The following is a 14618-nucleotide window of genomic DNA, read 5'->3' on the forward strand; positions in this document are numbered from 1 at the left end:
AGAATAACAGTCTCTCAGGGGTCAGTTGGATCCTGAAGCTCAAAGCGTTCTCTAAATGGCAGCTTCTTTTTCTCAGCATTCTCTTCAACAAAAAGCCACCGCCTCTGTCCCAAATGGAACGTGATCCCTACAGAGTGCACTACATTTGACCAGGGCCCATAGCTTAGTCCTGGAATAAAAGCTAGTTCAATGGATATTCTCCATTGAGCAACTATTTTTGGTCACTAGTGCACTGAGGAAATAGGGTCCCCTTTGGGCCACAAGCAGAGAAGGGACAGTCTCTCCTTGCAGTACTGGGTCATGACATTGGTCAGTTGTGGAATCAGTCCACCCGTGAGCTGGCTGGGTTTAGGCCTCTCCCTTTCTCAGGGATTAGCACTTCATGGCTGGAGGGGGGGTCTTGGCTGGTAGATGGGGTGTCTCCTCTCCCCTCTCCTCCTGTCTCCTCCTCTCCCCCTCCCTCCTCTGGTCTCCTCCCCTCCTCTCTTCTCTCTTTTCTCCGCTCTCCTCTCTCACTAGCTGGGGTCTGATGGTTTGTTCAGTTCCACCTTCACTCCTTTCTCTCCAGCTCCTGGAAACACACAGAGACAGACAGACACACACAGAGACAGACAGACACACACAGAGACAGACAGACACACACAGAGACAGACAGACACACACAGAGACAGACAGACACACACAGAGACAGACAGAGAGTCAGAGAGTCAGACTTAGAGTAGGGGCTGACAGTGAGATGATTCTCACTTGTCAGGTTTGTGGAAAGGTGTTTAACATAAAACTTGAATTAAACGCAGAGTCTCAAACAGCCGCCTGTCCCTTTTAAAAGCTGGGCATCGGCACACATTTCAGCAATAAACGGCTGTTTCAAATAAACACAGGGTCGAAATAAAGTGTTTACCAGGTTACCATGGACACAATTATTATATTTCCACAGGCATGTGCATTAAAAACATTTGTAAAAAAAAAAATTCTGTCATCGTTGCCATGGCGCCACCAAAAAGAAAACGCAACATTAAATTCATGGGTGTATGATAGACAGCCTAGTCTTTGTAAGTCTGATCTGCGATAGATAATAATAGTGTTATTATAATGTTTATACTGGTAACAATAAACAGTAGGTTGGCCTTTTCAACATTTTATTGAGAAAAAGTTATGTGCTTTAAGGAAATAGAAGCCTGTCTCTAAATCGAAGCCTGTCTCAAATCGAAGCCTGTCTCTAAATCCTGTCTCTAAATAGAAGCCTGTCTCAAATAAATCCTGTCTCAAATCGAAGCCTGTCTCTAAATCGAAGCCTGTCTCTAAATCGAAGCCTCTCTAAATCGAAGCCTGTCTCTAAATCGAAGCCTGTCTCTAAATAGAAGCCTGTCTCTAAATAGAAGCCCGTCTCTAAATAGAAGCCTGTCTCTAAATAGAAGCCTGTCTCTAAATAGAAGCCTGTCTCTAAATAGAAGCCTGTCTCTAAATAGAAGCCTGTCTCTAAATATAAGCCTGTCTCTAAATAGAAGCCTGTCTCTAATAAGCGCTGGTCTCAAATAGAAGCCTGTCTCTAATAAGCGCCTGTTGTGTTCAATCATTGAATTAAATAAATGCCTGGGCAATTAATGAAAGTTTTACGGTACATACAGTGATATCCTCATAGTAAGAGGTTTACCTGTTAGGTATTTCTCTTTAGCCCTGGCTCGCTCATCAGCATCAAAATACCACACTGTGATGGCATACCTGGAGAAGAAGAGGTCAGAATTGACATCTCTGGGAGGGAGACACCAGAGATAATAGACCAAGTTCTGGACAGGTGATACAGGTGAGGGTGTGTTATAAGCTGTTTGTGAGTTGAGGGTGGCTGAGGGTTGAGCGGGTGTTATACAGGTGAGTTATAAAGTTGTTATAAGAAAAGATATAAAGGTGTGTTATAAGATGAGTTATAAGTGTGTTATAAAGGTGTGTTAAAAGATGAGTTATAAGAAAAGTGTGTGTTATAAAGGTGTGTTATAGAGGTGTGTTATAAGAAAAGTTATAAAGGTGTGTTATAAATGTGTGTTATAAAGGTGTGTTATAAGAGGTGTGTTAAATGTGTGTTATAAGAAAAGTTATAAAGGTGTGTTATAAAGGTGTGTTATAAAGGTGTGTTATAAAGGTGTGTTATAAGAAAAGTTAAAGGTGTGTTATAAAGGTGTGTTATAAAGGTGTGTTATAAGAAAAGTTAAAGGTGTGTTATAAAGGTGTGTTATAAGAAAAGTTATAAAGGTGTGTTAAATGTGTGTTATAAGAAAAGTTATAAAGGTGTTATAACAGGTGTGTTATACAGGTGTGTTATAAAGGTGTGTTATAAAGGTATGTTATAAAGGTGTGCGTTATAAAAGTGTGTTATATAGGTGTGTTATAAAGGTGTGTTATAAGATGTGTTATAAAGGTGTTTTAGTTAGTTACATTTTAGTTAGTTTAACTTGACCAGGTTGTTATTTTAGTTAGTTTAACTTGACCAGGTAAGGTACTAACCTGATAGCGTGGGCGGGCTGGACCTCGTGTGGGTTCCGTCTGTCTGACCAGAAAAACAGCAACCGGTCAAACTTAGGCTCGATGTCGGCAAACTGAGCTTTACCCTCTGGGAAGATACGCAGAACACCCCCATGATCCTGGAACAGAACATATCAATCAATCAAACAATCAATCAAAATATCCCCATGTTCCTAGAACAGACCACAACAATAGAATGACAGATGACACATGTATTTAGTACTCTGCTATAGAAATAAATGGGTTTGACTACAAGTTAAAATAAATGGGTTTGACTACAGACAGATCATAGCAGCACTAAGAGCAACAAACTGTTTGAAAGGATGAGAAGGCCATTTAAAGGACCTACGGCTGAATCAGTTACAAACATGGAACTAGAAAAGAGAAGAAAAAGACCGTTCCACCTTCTGGGTCTGTGTTCCAAATGGCTCCCTAGTCCCTTAAGAATGAACTACTGTTGACCAAGAAGTGACAGTCTAGGGAATAGGGTGCCATTTGGGACACTCAAGTGGTGGAGGACTTAGGGAGGAGAGCTGTGGATAGGAAGCGGCGTGGGAACGGTCTTTCCTGCTGAGCAATCAGAAGAATAATCTAACAGGAAAAGAGTTAGTTTGGATAAAAGAACCCAGACTCGCATTCAACCTTTCACATCTACGATATGATAGGCTGTTCTCTACACACATGTTAATACTACGATATGATAGGCTGTTCTCTACATATGTTAATACTACGATATGATAGGCCGTTCTCTACACACATGTTAATACTACATATGATAGGCCGTTCTCTACACACATGTTAATACTACGATATGATAGGCTGTTCTCTACACACATGTTAATACTACGATATGATAGGCCGTTAGGCTGTTCTCTACACACATGTTAATACTACGATATGATAGGCTGTTCTCTACACACATGTTAATACTACGATATGATAGGCTGTTCTCTACACACATGTTAATACTACGATATGATAGGCTGTTCTCTACACACATGTTAATACTACGATATGATAGGCTGTTCTCTACACACATGTTAATACTACGATATGATAGGCTGTTCTCTACACACATGTTAATACTACGATATGATAGGCTGTTCTCTACACACATGCTAAACACCAGACCCTACACACAAACTAGAGATGATAGGCACAGACACAAACTAGAGATCAATAAACACCAGACACCTGACAAAACTATCCACAAACTAGAGATCAATAAACACCAGACCACAAACTAGAGATCAATAAACACCAGACCACAAACTAAACTAAACACCAGAGATCAATAAACACCAGACCACAAACTAGAGATCACCACCAGACCACAAACTAGAGATCAATAAAACACCAGACACCTAGAGATCAATAAACACCAACCAGAGATCAATAAACACCAGACCAAAACTAGAGATCAATAGACACCTGACCACAAACTAGAGATCAATAAACACCAGACACAAACTAGAGACCACAAACTACAGATCTATAAATCACCAGACACCAGACCACAAACTAGAGATCAATAAACACCAGACACCTGACAAAACTAGAGATCAATAAACACCAGTCCCATTCAGGATGATGTGTCCTAGCTCACCCTATTCCCTAACTTGGCTCTGGTCAAACCCAAAGGATCTTGTTCACACTCTGTGCTCAGAGGGTTCATTTCAGTATAACTGTAGACAGTAATATTTAATACCTTGGTATCTCAGTCAAACTAGAGGGTCAATAAACAGACCATAAACTGAGACAGTAAACACCTAATAAACCTTGAGATCAATCACCAGACTCTGTGCTAGAGTTCATTAAACACCTGACCATAAACTGTAGACAGTAATATTTAATACCTTGGATCAAAAACAAGACACAACAAACTAGATTTGTCACATGACCACAAACTGGTCAATAAACAGATGTAGAGATCAATAAAACACCAGACACCTGACCACAAACTACTTGTCTATAAACACCAGACACCTAACCACAAACTGCAGTAATAAAACAAGACACCTGACCACAAACTAACTAACAATTCCAAAACTACTGTCTTATACACTATTCCCTACTTGGCTCTGGTCAAAAAGAATATGTACATAAGAGGGTTCATTTCAGTATGAATGAGTTTATGGTATCAGAGTCTCTGTGCTAGAGGCATTTCAGATAACAGTAGATGGTATTTAAGTACCTTGGTATCTCATATGAGATGAGTATTTCAGTAAACAAAGTAATATTTAATACCTTGGTCAAATGATACATGTTATTTGTCACATAAGGTTGCAGATGAAATGCGATATAGAAATACAGTGCTATCTAGTTCCGTATGCATATGAGATGAATAATCTAACTAACAATTCCAAAACTTATATAAGGTATGTAGCATTGTTTAAAGTGGCTAGTGATATAGATACATAAGAATGAATGTGATACATAATTTCCAAGATCAGTAGATGGTATCATACAGTATATACATAGTGGATGGAGTATGTAAACAAAGTGGCATCGTCAGTGTGATTGTTGGGCAGCAGCCACTCAATGTTAGTGGTGGCTGTTTAACAGTCTGATGGCCTTGAGATAGAAGCTGTTTTTCAGTCTCTCGGTCCCAGCTTTGATGCACCTGTACTGACCTCGCCTTCTGGATGATAGCGGGGTGAACAGGCAGTGGCTCGGTGGTTGATGTCCTTGATGATCTTTATGGCCTTCCTGTAACATCGGGTGGTGTAGGTGTCCTGGAGGGCAGGTAGTTTGCCCCCGGTGATGCGTTGTGCAGACCTCACTACCCTCTGGAGAGCCTTACGGTTGTGGGCGGAGCAGTTGCCGTACCAGGCGGTGATACAGCCCGCCAGGATGCTCTCGATTGTGCATCTGTAGAAGTTTGCTTTTAGAAAAAGTAGAAGAGTACTTTTGGTGACAAGCCGAATTTCTTCAGCCTCCTGAGGTTGAAGAGGCGCTGCTGCGCCTTCTTCACGATGCTGTCTGTGTGGGTGGACCAATTCAGTTTGTCTGTGATGTGTACGCCGAGGAACTTAAAACTTACTACCCTCTCCACTACTGTTCCATCGATGAATAGGGGTGTTTCCTCTGGTTTCCTGAAGTCCACAATCATCTCCTTAGTTTTGTTGACGTTGAGTGTGAGGTTATTTTCCTGACACCACACTCCGAGGGCCCTCACCTCCTCCCTGTAGGCCGTCTCGTCGTTGTTGGTAATCAAGCCTTCCACTGTTGTGTCGTCCGCAAACTTGATGATTGAGTTGGAGGCGTGCGTGGCCACGCAGTCGTGGGTGAACAGGGAGTACAGGAGAGGGCTCAGAACGCACCCTTGTGGGTCCCCAGTGTTGATGATCAGCGGGGTGGAGATGTTGTTGCCTACCCTCCACCTGGGGGCGGCCCGTCAGGAAGTCCAGTACCCAGTTGCACAGGGCGGGGTCGAGACCCAGGGTCTCGAGCTTGATGACGAGCTTGGAGGGTACTATGGTGTTGAATGACGAGCTGTAGTCGATGAACAGCATTCTCACATAGGTATTCCTCTTGTCCAGATGGGTTAGGGCAGTGTGCAGTGTGGTTGAGATTGCATCGTCTGTGGACCTATTTGGGTGGTAAGCAAATTGGAGTGGGTCTAGGGTGTCAGGTAGGGTGGAGGTGATATGGTCCTTGACTAGTCTCTCAAAGCACTTCATGATGACGGAAGTGAGTGCTACGGGCGGTAGTCGTTTAGCTCAGTTACCTTAGCTTTCTTGGGAACAGGAACAATGGTGGCCCTCTTGAAGCATGTGGGAACAGCAGACTGGTATAGGGATTGATTGAATATGTCCGTAAACACACCGGCCAGCTGGTCTGCGCATGCTCTGAGGGCGCGGCTGGGGATGCCGTCTGGGCCTGCAGCCTTGCGAGGGTTAACACGTTTAAATGTCTTACTCACCTCGGCTGCAGTGAAGGAGAGTCCGCATGTTTTCGTTGCAGGCCGTGTCAGTGGCACTGTATTGTCCTCAAAGCGGGCAAAAAGTTATTTAGTCTGCCTGGGAGCAAGACATCCTGGTCCGTGACTGGGCTGGAATTCTTCTTGTAGTCCGTGATTGACTGTAGACCCTGCCACATGCCTCTTGTGTCTGAGCCATTGAATTGAGATTCTACTTTGTCTCTGTACTGACGCTTAGCTTGTTTGATAGCCTTGCGGAGGGAATAGCTGCACTGTTTGTATTCGGTCATGTCACCAGTCACCTTGCCAGATTAAAAGCAGTGGTTCGCGCTTTCAGTTTCACGCGAACGCTGCCATCAATCCACGGTTTCTGGTTAGGGAATGTTTTAATCGTTGCTATGGGAACGACATCTTCAACGCACGTTCTAATGAACTCGCACACCGAATCAGCGTATTCGTCAATATTGTTATCTGACGCAATACGAAACATATCCCAGTCCACGTGATGGAAGCAGTCTTGGAGTGTGGAGTCAGCTTGGTCGGACCAGCGTTGGACAGACCTCAGCGTGGGAGCCTCTTGTTTTAGTTTCTGTCTGTAGGCAGGGATCAACAAAATGGAGTCGTGGTCAGCTTTTCCGAAAGGAGGGCGGGGCAGGGCCTTATATGCGTCGCGGAAGTTAGAGTAACAATGATCCAAGGTTTTTCCACCCCTGGTTGCGCAATCGATATGCTGATAAAATTTAGGGAGTCTTGTTTTCAGATTAGCCTTGTTAAAATCCCCAGCTACAATGAATGCAGCCTCCGGATAAATGGATTCCAGTTTGCAAAGAGTCAAATAAAGTTCGTTCAGAGCCATCGATGTGTCTGCTTGGGGGATATATATGGCTGTGATTATAATCGAAGAGAATTCTCTTGGTAGATAATGCGGTCTACATTTGATTGTGAGGAATTCTAAATCAGGTGAACAGAAGGATTTGAGTTCCTGTATGTTTCTTTCATCACACCATGTCTCGTTAGCCATAAGGCATACGCGCCCGCCCCTCTTCTTACCAGAAAGATGTTTGTTTCTGTCGGCGCGATGCGTGGAGAAACCCGCTGGCTGCACCGCCTCCGATAGCGTCTCTCCAGTGAGCCATGTTTCCGTGAAGCAAAGAACGTTACAGTCTCTGATGTCCCTCTGGAATGCTACCCTTGCTCGGATTTCATCAACCTTGTTGTCAAGAGACTGGACATTGGCGAGAAGAATGCTAGGGAGTGGTGCACGATGTGCCCGTCTCCGGAGTCTGACCAGAAGACCGCCTTGTTTCCCTCTTTTTCGGTGTCGTTTTTTTTGGGTCGCTGCATGGGAACCATTCCGCTGTCCTGTTTGAAAGGCAGAACACAGGATCCGCGTCGCGAAAAACATATTCTTGGTCGTACTGATGGTGAGTTGACGCTGATCTTATATTCAGTAGCTCTTCTCGACTGTATGTAATGAAACCTAAGATGACCTGGGGTACCAATGTAAGAAATAACACGTAAAAAAACAAAACACTGCATAGTTTCCTAGGAACGCGAAGCGAGGCGGCCATCTCTGTCGGCGCCGGAAGTGGTATCTCAGTCTCTGTGCTAGAGGGTTCATTTCAGTATAACTGGAGACAGTAATGTACCTTGGTGTCCCAGTCTTTATTTAGGTAGTATATACAGGTGACACATCGCCCATCTCCGTTCGGATTGTCCACATGGCGTACGTATCCGGTCCCGTTGCCTGGGTAACACGCCACCATCGCCTAGACAACAGAACAGAAACATTATGATTGCCTTGGAAGGAGATGATTAGTCCTGACACTTAAGAACGTGATACCATTACTCATGCCAACATTAACTGTCCCTCACGATTAACTGTCCCTCACGATTAGACCTAGGAAGGTGACCCACACACACTCCCGTTATTTCACCCTCCGTTATTGATGTTACAGTCTAAAATAGACATTCAAATAAAAATCATTTGGAATGTTAAAAAAAAAATGTCAACGGAAGTTGCAGAACCTTAGAATTGCATAATTATACAGGTAGGTAGACACCACCCCCTGACAGGTAGACACCACCCCCTGACAGGTGACAGGGTAGACACCACCCCCTGACAGGTGACAGGTAGACACCACCCCCTGACAGGTAGACACCACCCCTGACAGGTGACACCACCCCTGACAGGTAGACACCACCCCTGACAGGTAGACACCACCCCCAGGTAGACACCACACCCTGACAGGTAGACACCACACCCTGACAGGTAGACACCACACCCTGACAGGTAGACACCACACCCTAACAGGAAGCCTGAATAGTAGACAAGCCAGACACCACACCCTGACAGGTAGACACCACACCCTAACAGGAAGACACCACACCCTAACAGGAAGCCTGAATAGTAGACAAGCCAGACACCACACCCTGACAGGTAGACAGGAAGACCTAACAGGAACCCTGAATAGTAGACAAGCCAGACACCACACCCTAAAGGAAGCCTGAATAGAACAAGCCAGACACCACACCCTAAATGAACCTGATGCACAAATATGTTTTTCTAGTACATGCCCCCATGCAGTCTTTTAATTGTAGATTTAAAAGCTCACTGTGTGAAAATAACTCCAAATATATGTTTTATCATTTATTTTCCCTGAGCCTCCTTTGGCCATGCTCAGTCTGATCATGTGGGCTTGATGATACACATTTAAATATATTTACCTACACAGCCATGATGGCAGATAGGATCATCTAGACCAGGGGTCCAGAGCCTGCTGCTCTTCTGTTCTACCTGGTAAATTCCCATTGCACCTTCCTGGTGTCCCAGGTCTAAATGAGTCCCTGATTAAAGGGGAATCACCTTCCTGGTGTCCCAGGTCTAAATGAGTCCCTGATTAAAGGGGAATCACCTTCCTGGTGTCCCAGGTCTAAATGAGTCACCTTCCTGATTAAAGGGGAATCACCTACCTGGTGTCCCAGGTCTAAATGAGTCCCTGATTAAAGGGGAATCACCTTCCTGGTTTCCCAGGTCTAAATGAGTCCCTGATTAAAGGGGAATCACCTTCCTGGTGTCCCAGGTCTAAATGAGTCCCTGATTAAAGGGGAATCACCTTCCTGGTGTCCCAGGTCTAAATGAGTCCCTGATTAAAGGGGAATCACCTTCCTGGTGTCCCAGGTCTAAATGAGTCCCTGATTAAAGGGGAATCACCTTCCTGGTGTCCCAGGTCTAAATGAGTCCCTGATTAAAGGGGAATCACCTTCCTGGTGTCCCAGGTCTAAATGAGTCCCTGATTAAAGGGGAATCACCTTCCTGGTGTCCCAGGTCTAAATGAGTCCCTGATAAGAGAACAATGAAAACACACAGCGGAACTGGTTTGGAGGTTCTGAGTTGAGTGGTCTAGACTCTAGAGCCCAGAAACTCAACTCTGGATGTTGATGCCTGTGTAACAGTGAAAACACAAGCGGAACTGGTTTGAGGTTCTGAGTCCCTCTAGAGCCCAGAAAATCACCCGGGCGATGCCTGTGTAACCAGGGACCCTCTGCACATACCCGGGCGTGAACAGGGACCCTCAACAACAGTCACCCACGAAGCATCGTTACCCATCGCTCCACAAAAGCCGTGGCTTCAGAGGTCTCAGAGCAAGTAACGTCACCGATTGAACCAGCACCACCGCTAACTTTAGCCGCGCTAACCAGCACCACCGCTAACTAAGCTAGCCGTTTCACATCCGTACACCAGCACCACCGCTAACTAAGCTAGCCGTTTCACATCCGTTACACCAGCACCACCGCTAACTAAGCTAGCCGTTTCACATCCGTTACACCAGCACCACCGCTAACTAAGCTAGCCGTTTCACATCCGTTACACCACCGCAACTAAGCTACCGCTACCAGCACCACCGCTAACTAAGCTAACATCCGCACCAGCACCACCGCTAACTAAGCTAGCCGTTTCACATCCGTTACACCAGCACCACCGCTAACTAAGCTAGCCGTTTCACATCCGTTACACCAGCACCACCGCTAACTAAGCTAGCCGTTTCACATCCGTTACACCAGCACCACCGCTAACTAAGCTAGCCGTTTCACATCCGTTACACTTGCGATCCCAATTGTAATATAATTCGCAACCCCCACCATGTGAAAGAGTGATGTGCTCAACAGCTATGACAGTCTATTACAAATGAGTCCGACAGTACTATTGATAGTATTTACAACTGAAGGAAGTATGGTTTGAACTAAGTGACTGAAATGAACCAGAAAGGCGTTGGGAAGATGATTGTACTTCCTTCCCAGTCTGATGTAGGTCTTGTCCTCTGTTCTAATGAGTCCTGCGTGGCTCGTAGAGGGAGACAGACACACACATGTTCCTTAGAGTCTGATCTTTCAGTGATGGGCTCATAATATTTTGTAACTTAAACCTTTTATAAAAGATAGAGCCACATATGTAGGAAGAAAACAGAAACGGCTTTGTTCATGACAACCGCATCTAGCGGCTACTGAAGGTTACGGACTAACCCCGGTTCTATGAACCGAGGGCAATCAATCCCATTTTCAAATCAGGCGACCCCTAGTTAAAAAAACACTGCCGTAGGGTAAGAGTAGGAGGATACATATGCAAATAAAAGATAACTGGTCATTGGTCAGAATAATCAGATCAGATTGTGATGTCATGCTGTGTGCTGAAAACAGGCTGAAATTCCAGGCGTTCTTTATTTTTTGCAGTGACGCTCCCCATCCAACCTGACAGAGCTTGAGAGGATCTGCAGAGAAGAATGGGAGAAACTCCCCAAATACAGGTGTGCCAAGTTTGTAGCATCATACCCAAGAAGAGTCGAGGCTGTAATCGCTGCCAAAGGTGCTTCAACAAAGTACTGAGTAAAGGGTCTGAATACTTATATTATTTTTGCTTTGTCATTATGGGGTTTTATTTTAAAATAAGTCCGTAATGTAACAAAATGTGGAAAAAAGTCAAGGGGGCTGAATACTTTCTGAAAGCACCGTACCTAATAAACAAAGCACCGTGCCTAATAAACAAAGCACCGTGCCTAATAAACAAAGCACCGTACAAAGCTAATAAACAAAGCACCGTACAAAGCACCGTGCCTAATAAACAAAGCACCGTACCTAATAAACAAAGCACCGTGCCTAATAAACAAAGCACCGTGCCTAATAAACAAAGCACCGTGCCTAATAAACAAAGCACCGTGCCTAATAAACAAAGCACCGTGCCTAATAAACAAAGCACCGTGCCTAATAAACAAAGCACCGTGCCTAATAAACAAAGCACCGTACCTAATAAACAAAGCACCGTGCCTAATAAACAAAGCACCGTACCTAATAAACAAAGCACCGTGCCTAATAAACAAAGCACCGTGCCTAATAAACAAAGCACCGTGCCTAATAAACAAAGCACCGTGCCTAATAAAACAAAGCACCGTACCTAATAAACAAAGCACCGTACCTTATAATTTCTTAAATAAATGAAACATGGGGCTGCTGTGAGCTGAAAAACAAGCTCTGTGAACCCTTTCTTAAATAAATGAAACATGATTGACTGAAAAGCCTTTGAGACTGTGTATCCTACTCTGTAATGGTCAGAATTCATACCATTTCTTACATAGACTTTCTAAAATAAAGTCTGAACTCCAACATTTAGACCTAAAGTATAATTATGAACATGGTTTCATTTGGAAACCACACACTTTATTTGTAGATGCTCAGGTTGACCGTTCTACGAAATGGCTCATATACACGCATGGCTATTTCAGTGTAAGTTATTCTCTATCTGGGAGGAACATCCCAATGACTAGTGGCTAGGCCAGCCTCCCTCACGCTGCAGCACGCTCCACACGGCACGTAGCACAACCATTAAAACATACTCCCTCTGGAGAGGGGGCAGGAGTCAGAGTTGAACCCAGTTTATTATCTCCCTCCCACACACTCTTCCTCCTCCTCCCCTCCTCCTCATCCCTCTCCAGCTCAGTGGCCCTGTAGAAACCCCACAGCATAACGAGTTGTACATGTGAGACGTGCAGAGAGCCGTTGTTTACATGGATAACTGGTTGTCTTGGTTACCCGGTAGTCCTGTAGATTACAACAGAGCGGTGACAAACACACACCCAGGGTTAGGAGCACAGGCGGTTCCAGCGTCAATACCTTCAGTCCCTTTGCCAGATCGACAAAAATTAAAAATGAAACATATTCTAAACCTCCGTAAATGTTAACTTTGAGACATGTATGCATAAATATGATGTTTTAACCTTCTTTTAAACACTTAAACCAGTGTTTTTACACAAGATATATGAGCCTTGTGAAATGTCCTAGGCTACATCAACAGATGGAATCAGATCCCTTTACATATATGGAACAGAAAGATTTGACATGATTAATCTCGTGTGTTACGAGCCCAGGGAGGCTAGTCTGCTATAATGCCATGGTAATAATACGGTTTCTATGATGTTGATGTAACCGGACAGAGGATCATGGACTAACACGCAGACAGGTGAGGTGCTTCATGACGACTGAACCTGAACAAGTCTCTGTTCCAGGAACATTCTGAGCTCCTCTGTCTGCGTTGTGCACGTGGCTTCTTCTGGGTTAAAATAGGTGCATACGTTTCATATACAATATCATGCAATCCTCCAAGATCTATGGGTGAAGTTACGTCAAATTGTACAATATCGTGTTTGTTTTGAAACTGCAGTTGCTCTCTAAACGTAACCAATGTTGTACTAAAGATACACTGTATCTACAGCAGTATGTGAAGACCCTTCACATGAGTGGAGCCACACTACATCAGCCACAGCCGTTGCTGACAGGTGTATAATACAGAGCCATGCAATCTCCATAGACAAATCTGGGATTGGCGGATGCCAGGAGAACTACCTATCCGAAATGCATAGTGCCCACTGTAAAGTTTGGTGGAGGAGGAATAATGGTCTGGGTCTGTTTTAATGGTTTGGGCTAGGCCTCTTTCAGCATGACAACGCCCCCATGCACAAAAGCGAGGTCCTTACAGAAAGGTTTGTCGAGATCGGTGTGGAAGAACTTGACTGGCCTGCTGAGAGTGACCTAAGCCCCATCAAACACCTTTAGTATGAATTGGAACGCTGACTACGAGCCAGGCCCAATCGCTCAACATCAGTACCCGACCTCACTGATGCTCTTGTGGCTGAATGGAAGCAAGTCCCCACAGCAATGTTCCTACATCTAGTGTAAAGCCTTCCCAGAAGAGTGGAGGCTGTTATAGCAGCAATGTTCCTACATCTAGTGGAAAGCCTTCCCAGAAGAGTGGAGGCTGTTATAGCAGCAATGTTCCTACATCTAGTGGAAAGCCTTCCCAGAAGAGTGGAGGCTGTTATAGCAGCAATGTTCCTACATCTAGTGGAAAGCCTCCTTAGGAGTGGAGGCTGTTATAGCAGCAATATTCCTACATCTAGTGGAAAGTCTTCCCAGAAGAGGAGGCTGTAATAGCAGCAATGTTCCTACATCTAGTGGAAAGCCTTCCCAGAAGAGTGGAGGCTGTTATAGCAGCAATGTTCCTACATCTAGTGGAAAGCCTCCCAGAGGAGTGGAGGCTGTTATAGCAGCAATATTCCTACATCAAGTGGAAAGCCTTCCCAGAAGAGGAGGCTGTAATAGCAGCAAAGGGGGGACCAACTCCATTAACGTCCATGATTTTAGAATGAGATGTCCGACGAGCATGTGTCCACATACCTTTAATGGTTAGTAGCTCTGTGTGTTTAATGGTTAGTAGCTCTGTGTGTTTAATGATTAGTAGCTCTGTGTTTTAATGGTTAGTAGCTCTGTGTGTTTAATGGTTAGTAGCTCTGTGCGTTTAATGGTTAGTAGCCTGTGCTTTAATGGTTAGTAGCTCTGTGCGTTAATGGTTAGTAGCTCTGTGCTGCTTAATGGTTAGTAGCTCTGTGCGTTTAATGGTTAGTAGCTCTGGGCGCTTAATGGTTAGTAGCTCTGGTGCGTTTAATGGTTAGTAGCTCTGTGCGTTTAATGGTTAGTAGCTCTGTGCGTTTAATGTTTAGTAGCTCTGTGCGTTTAATGGTTAGTAGCTCTGTGTGTTTAATGGTTAGTAGCTCTGTGTGTTTAATGGTTAGTAGCTCTGTGTGTTTAATGGTTAGTAGCTCTGTGTGTTTAATGGTTAGTAGCTCTGTGT

The 14618-nt window shown here is 44.4% G+C and overlaps 1 protein-coding gene across 1 annotated transcript in view; it reads right to left on the reverse strand.

Annotated features, from left to right (window-relative positions):
• Positions 1-487: 487 nt before the first annotated feature.
• Positions 488-14618, reverse strand: part of egln1a (egl-9 family hypoxia-inducible factor 1a) — a gene marked incomplete in the record, with an annotated part of 77901 nt that continues 63770 nt past the window's right edge. The window contains 3 exon segments of the mRNA XM_042305701.1: positions 488-571; positions 1655-1722; positions 2500-2633. Of these exon segments, the coding sequence (XP_042161635.1) occupies positions 516-571; positions 1655-1722; positions 2500-2633 (258 nt within the window).

This window comes from Oncorhynchus tshawytscha, linkage group LG24, assembly GCF_018296145.1.
Source record: "Oncorhynchus tshawytscha isolate Ot180627B linkage group LG24, Otsh_v2.0, whole genome shotgun sequence".
Classification (NCBI taxonomy): Eukaryota; Metazoa; Chordata; class Actinopteri; order Salmoniformes; family Salmonidae; genus Oncorhynchus; species Oncorhynchus tshawytscha.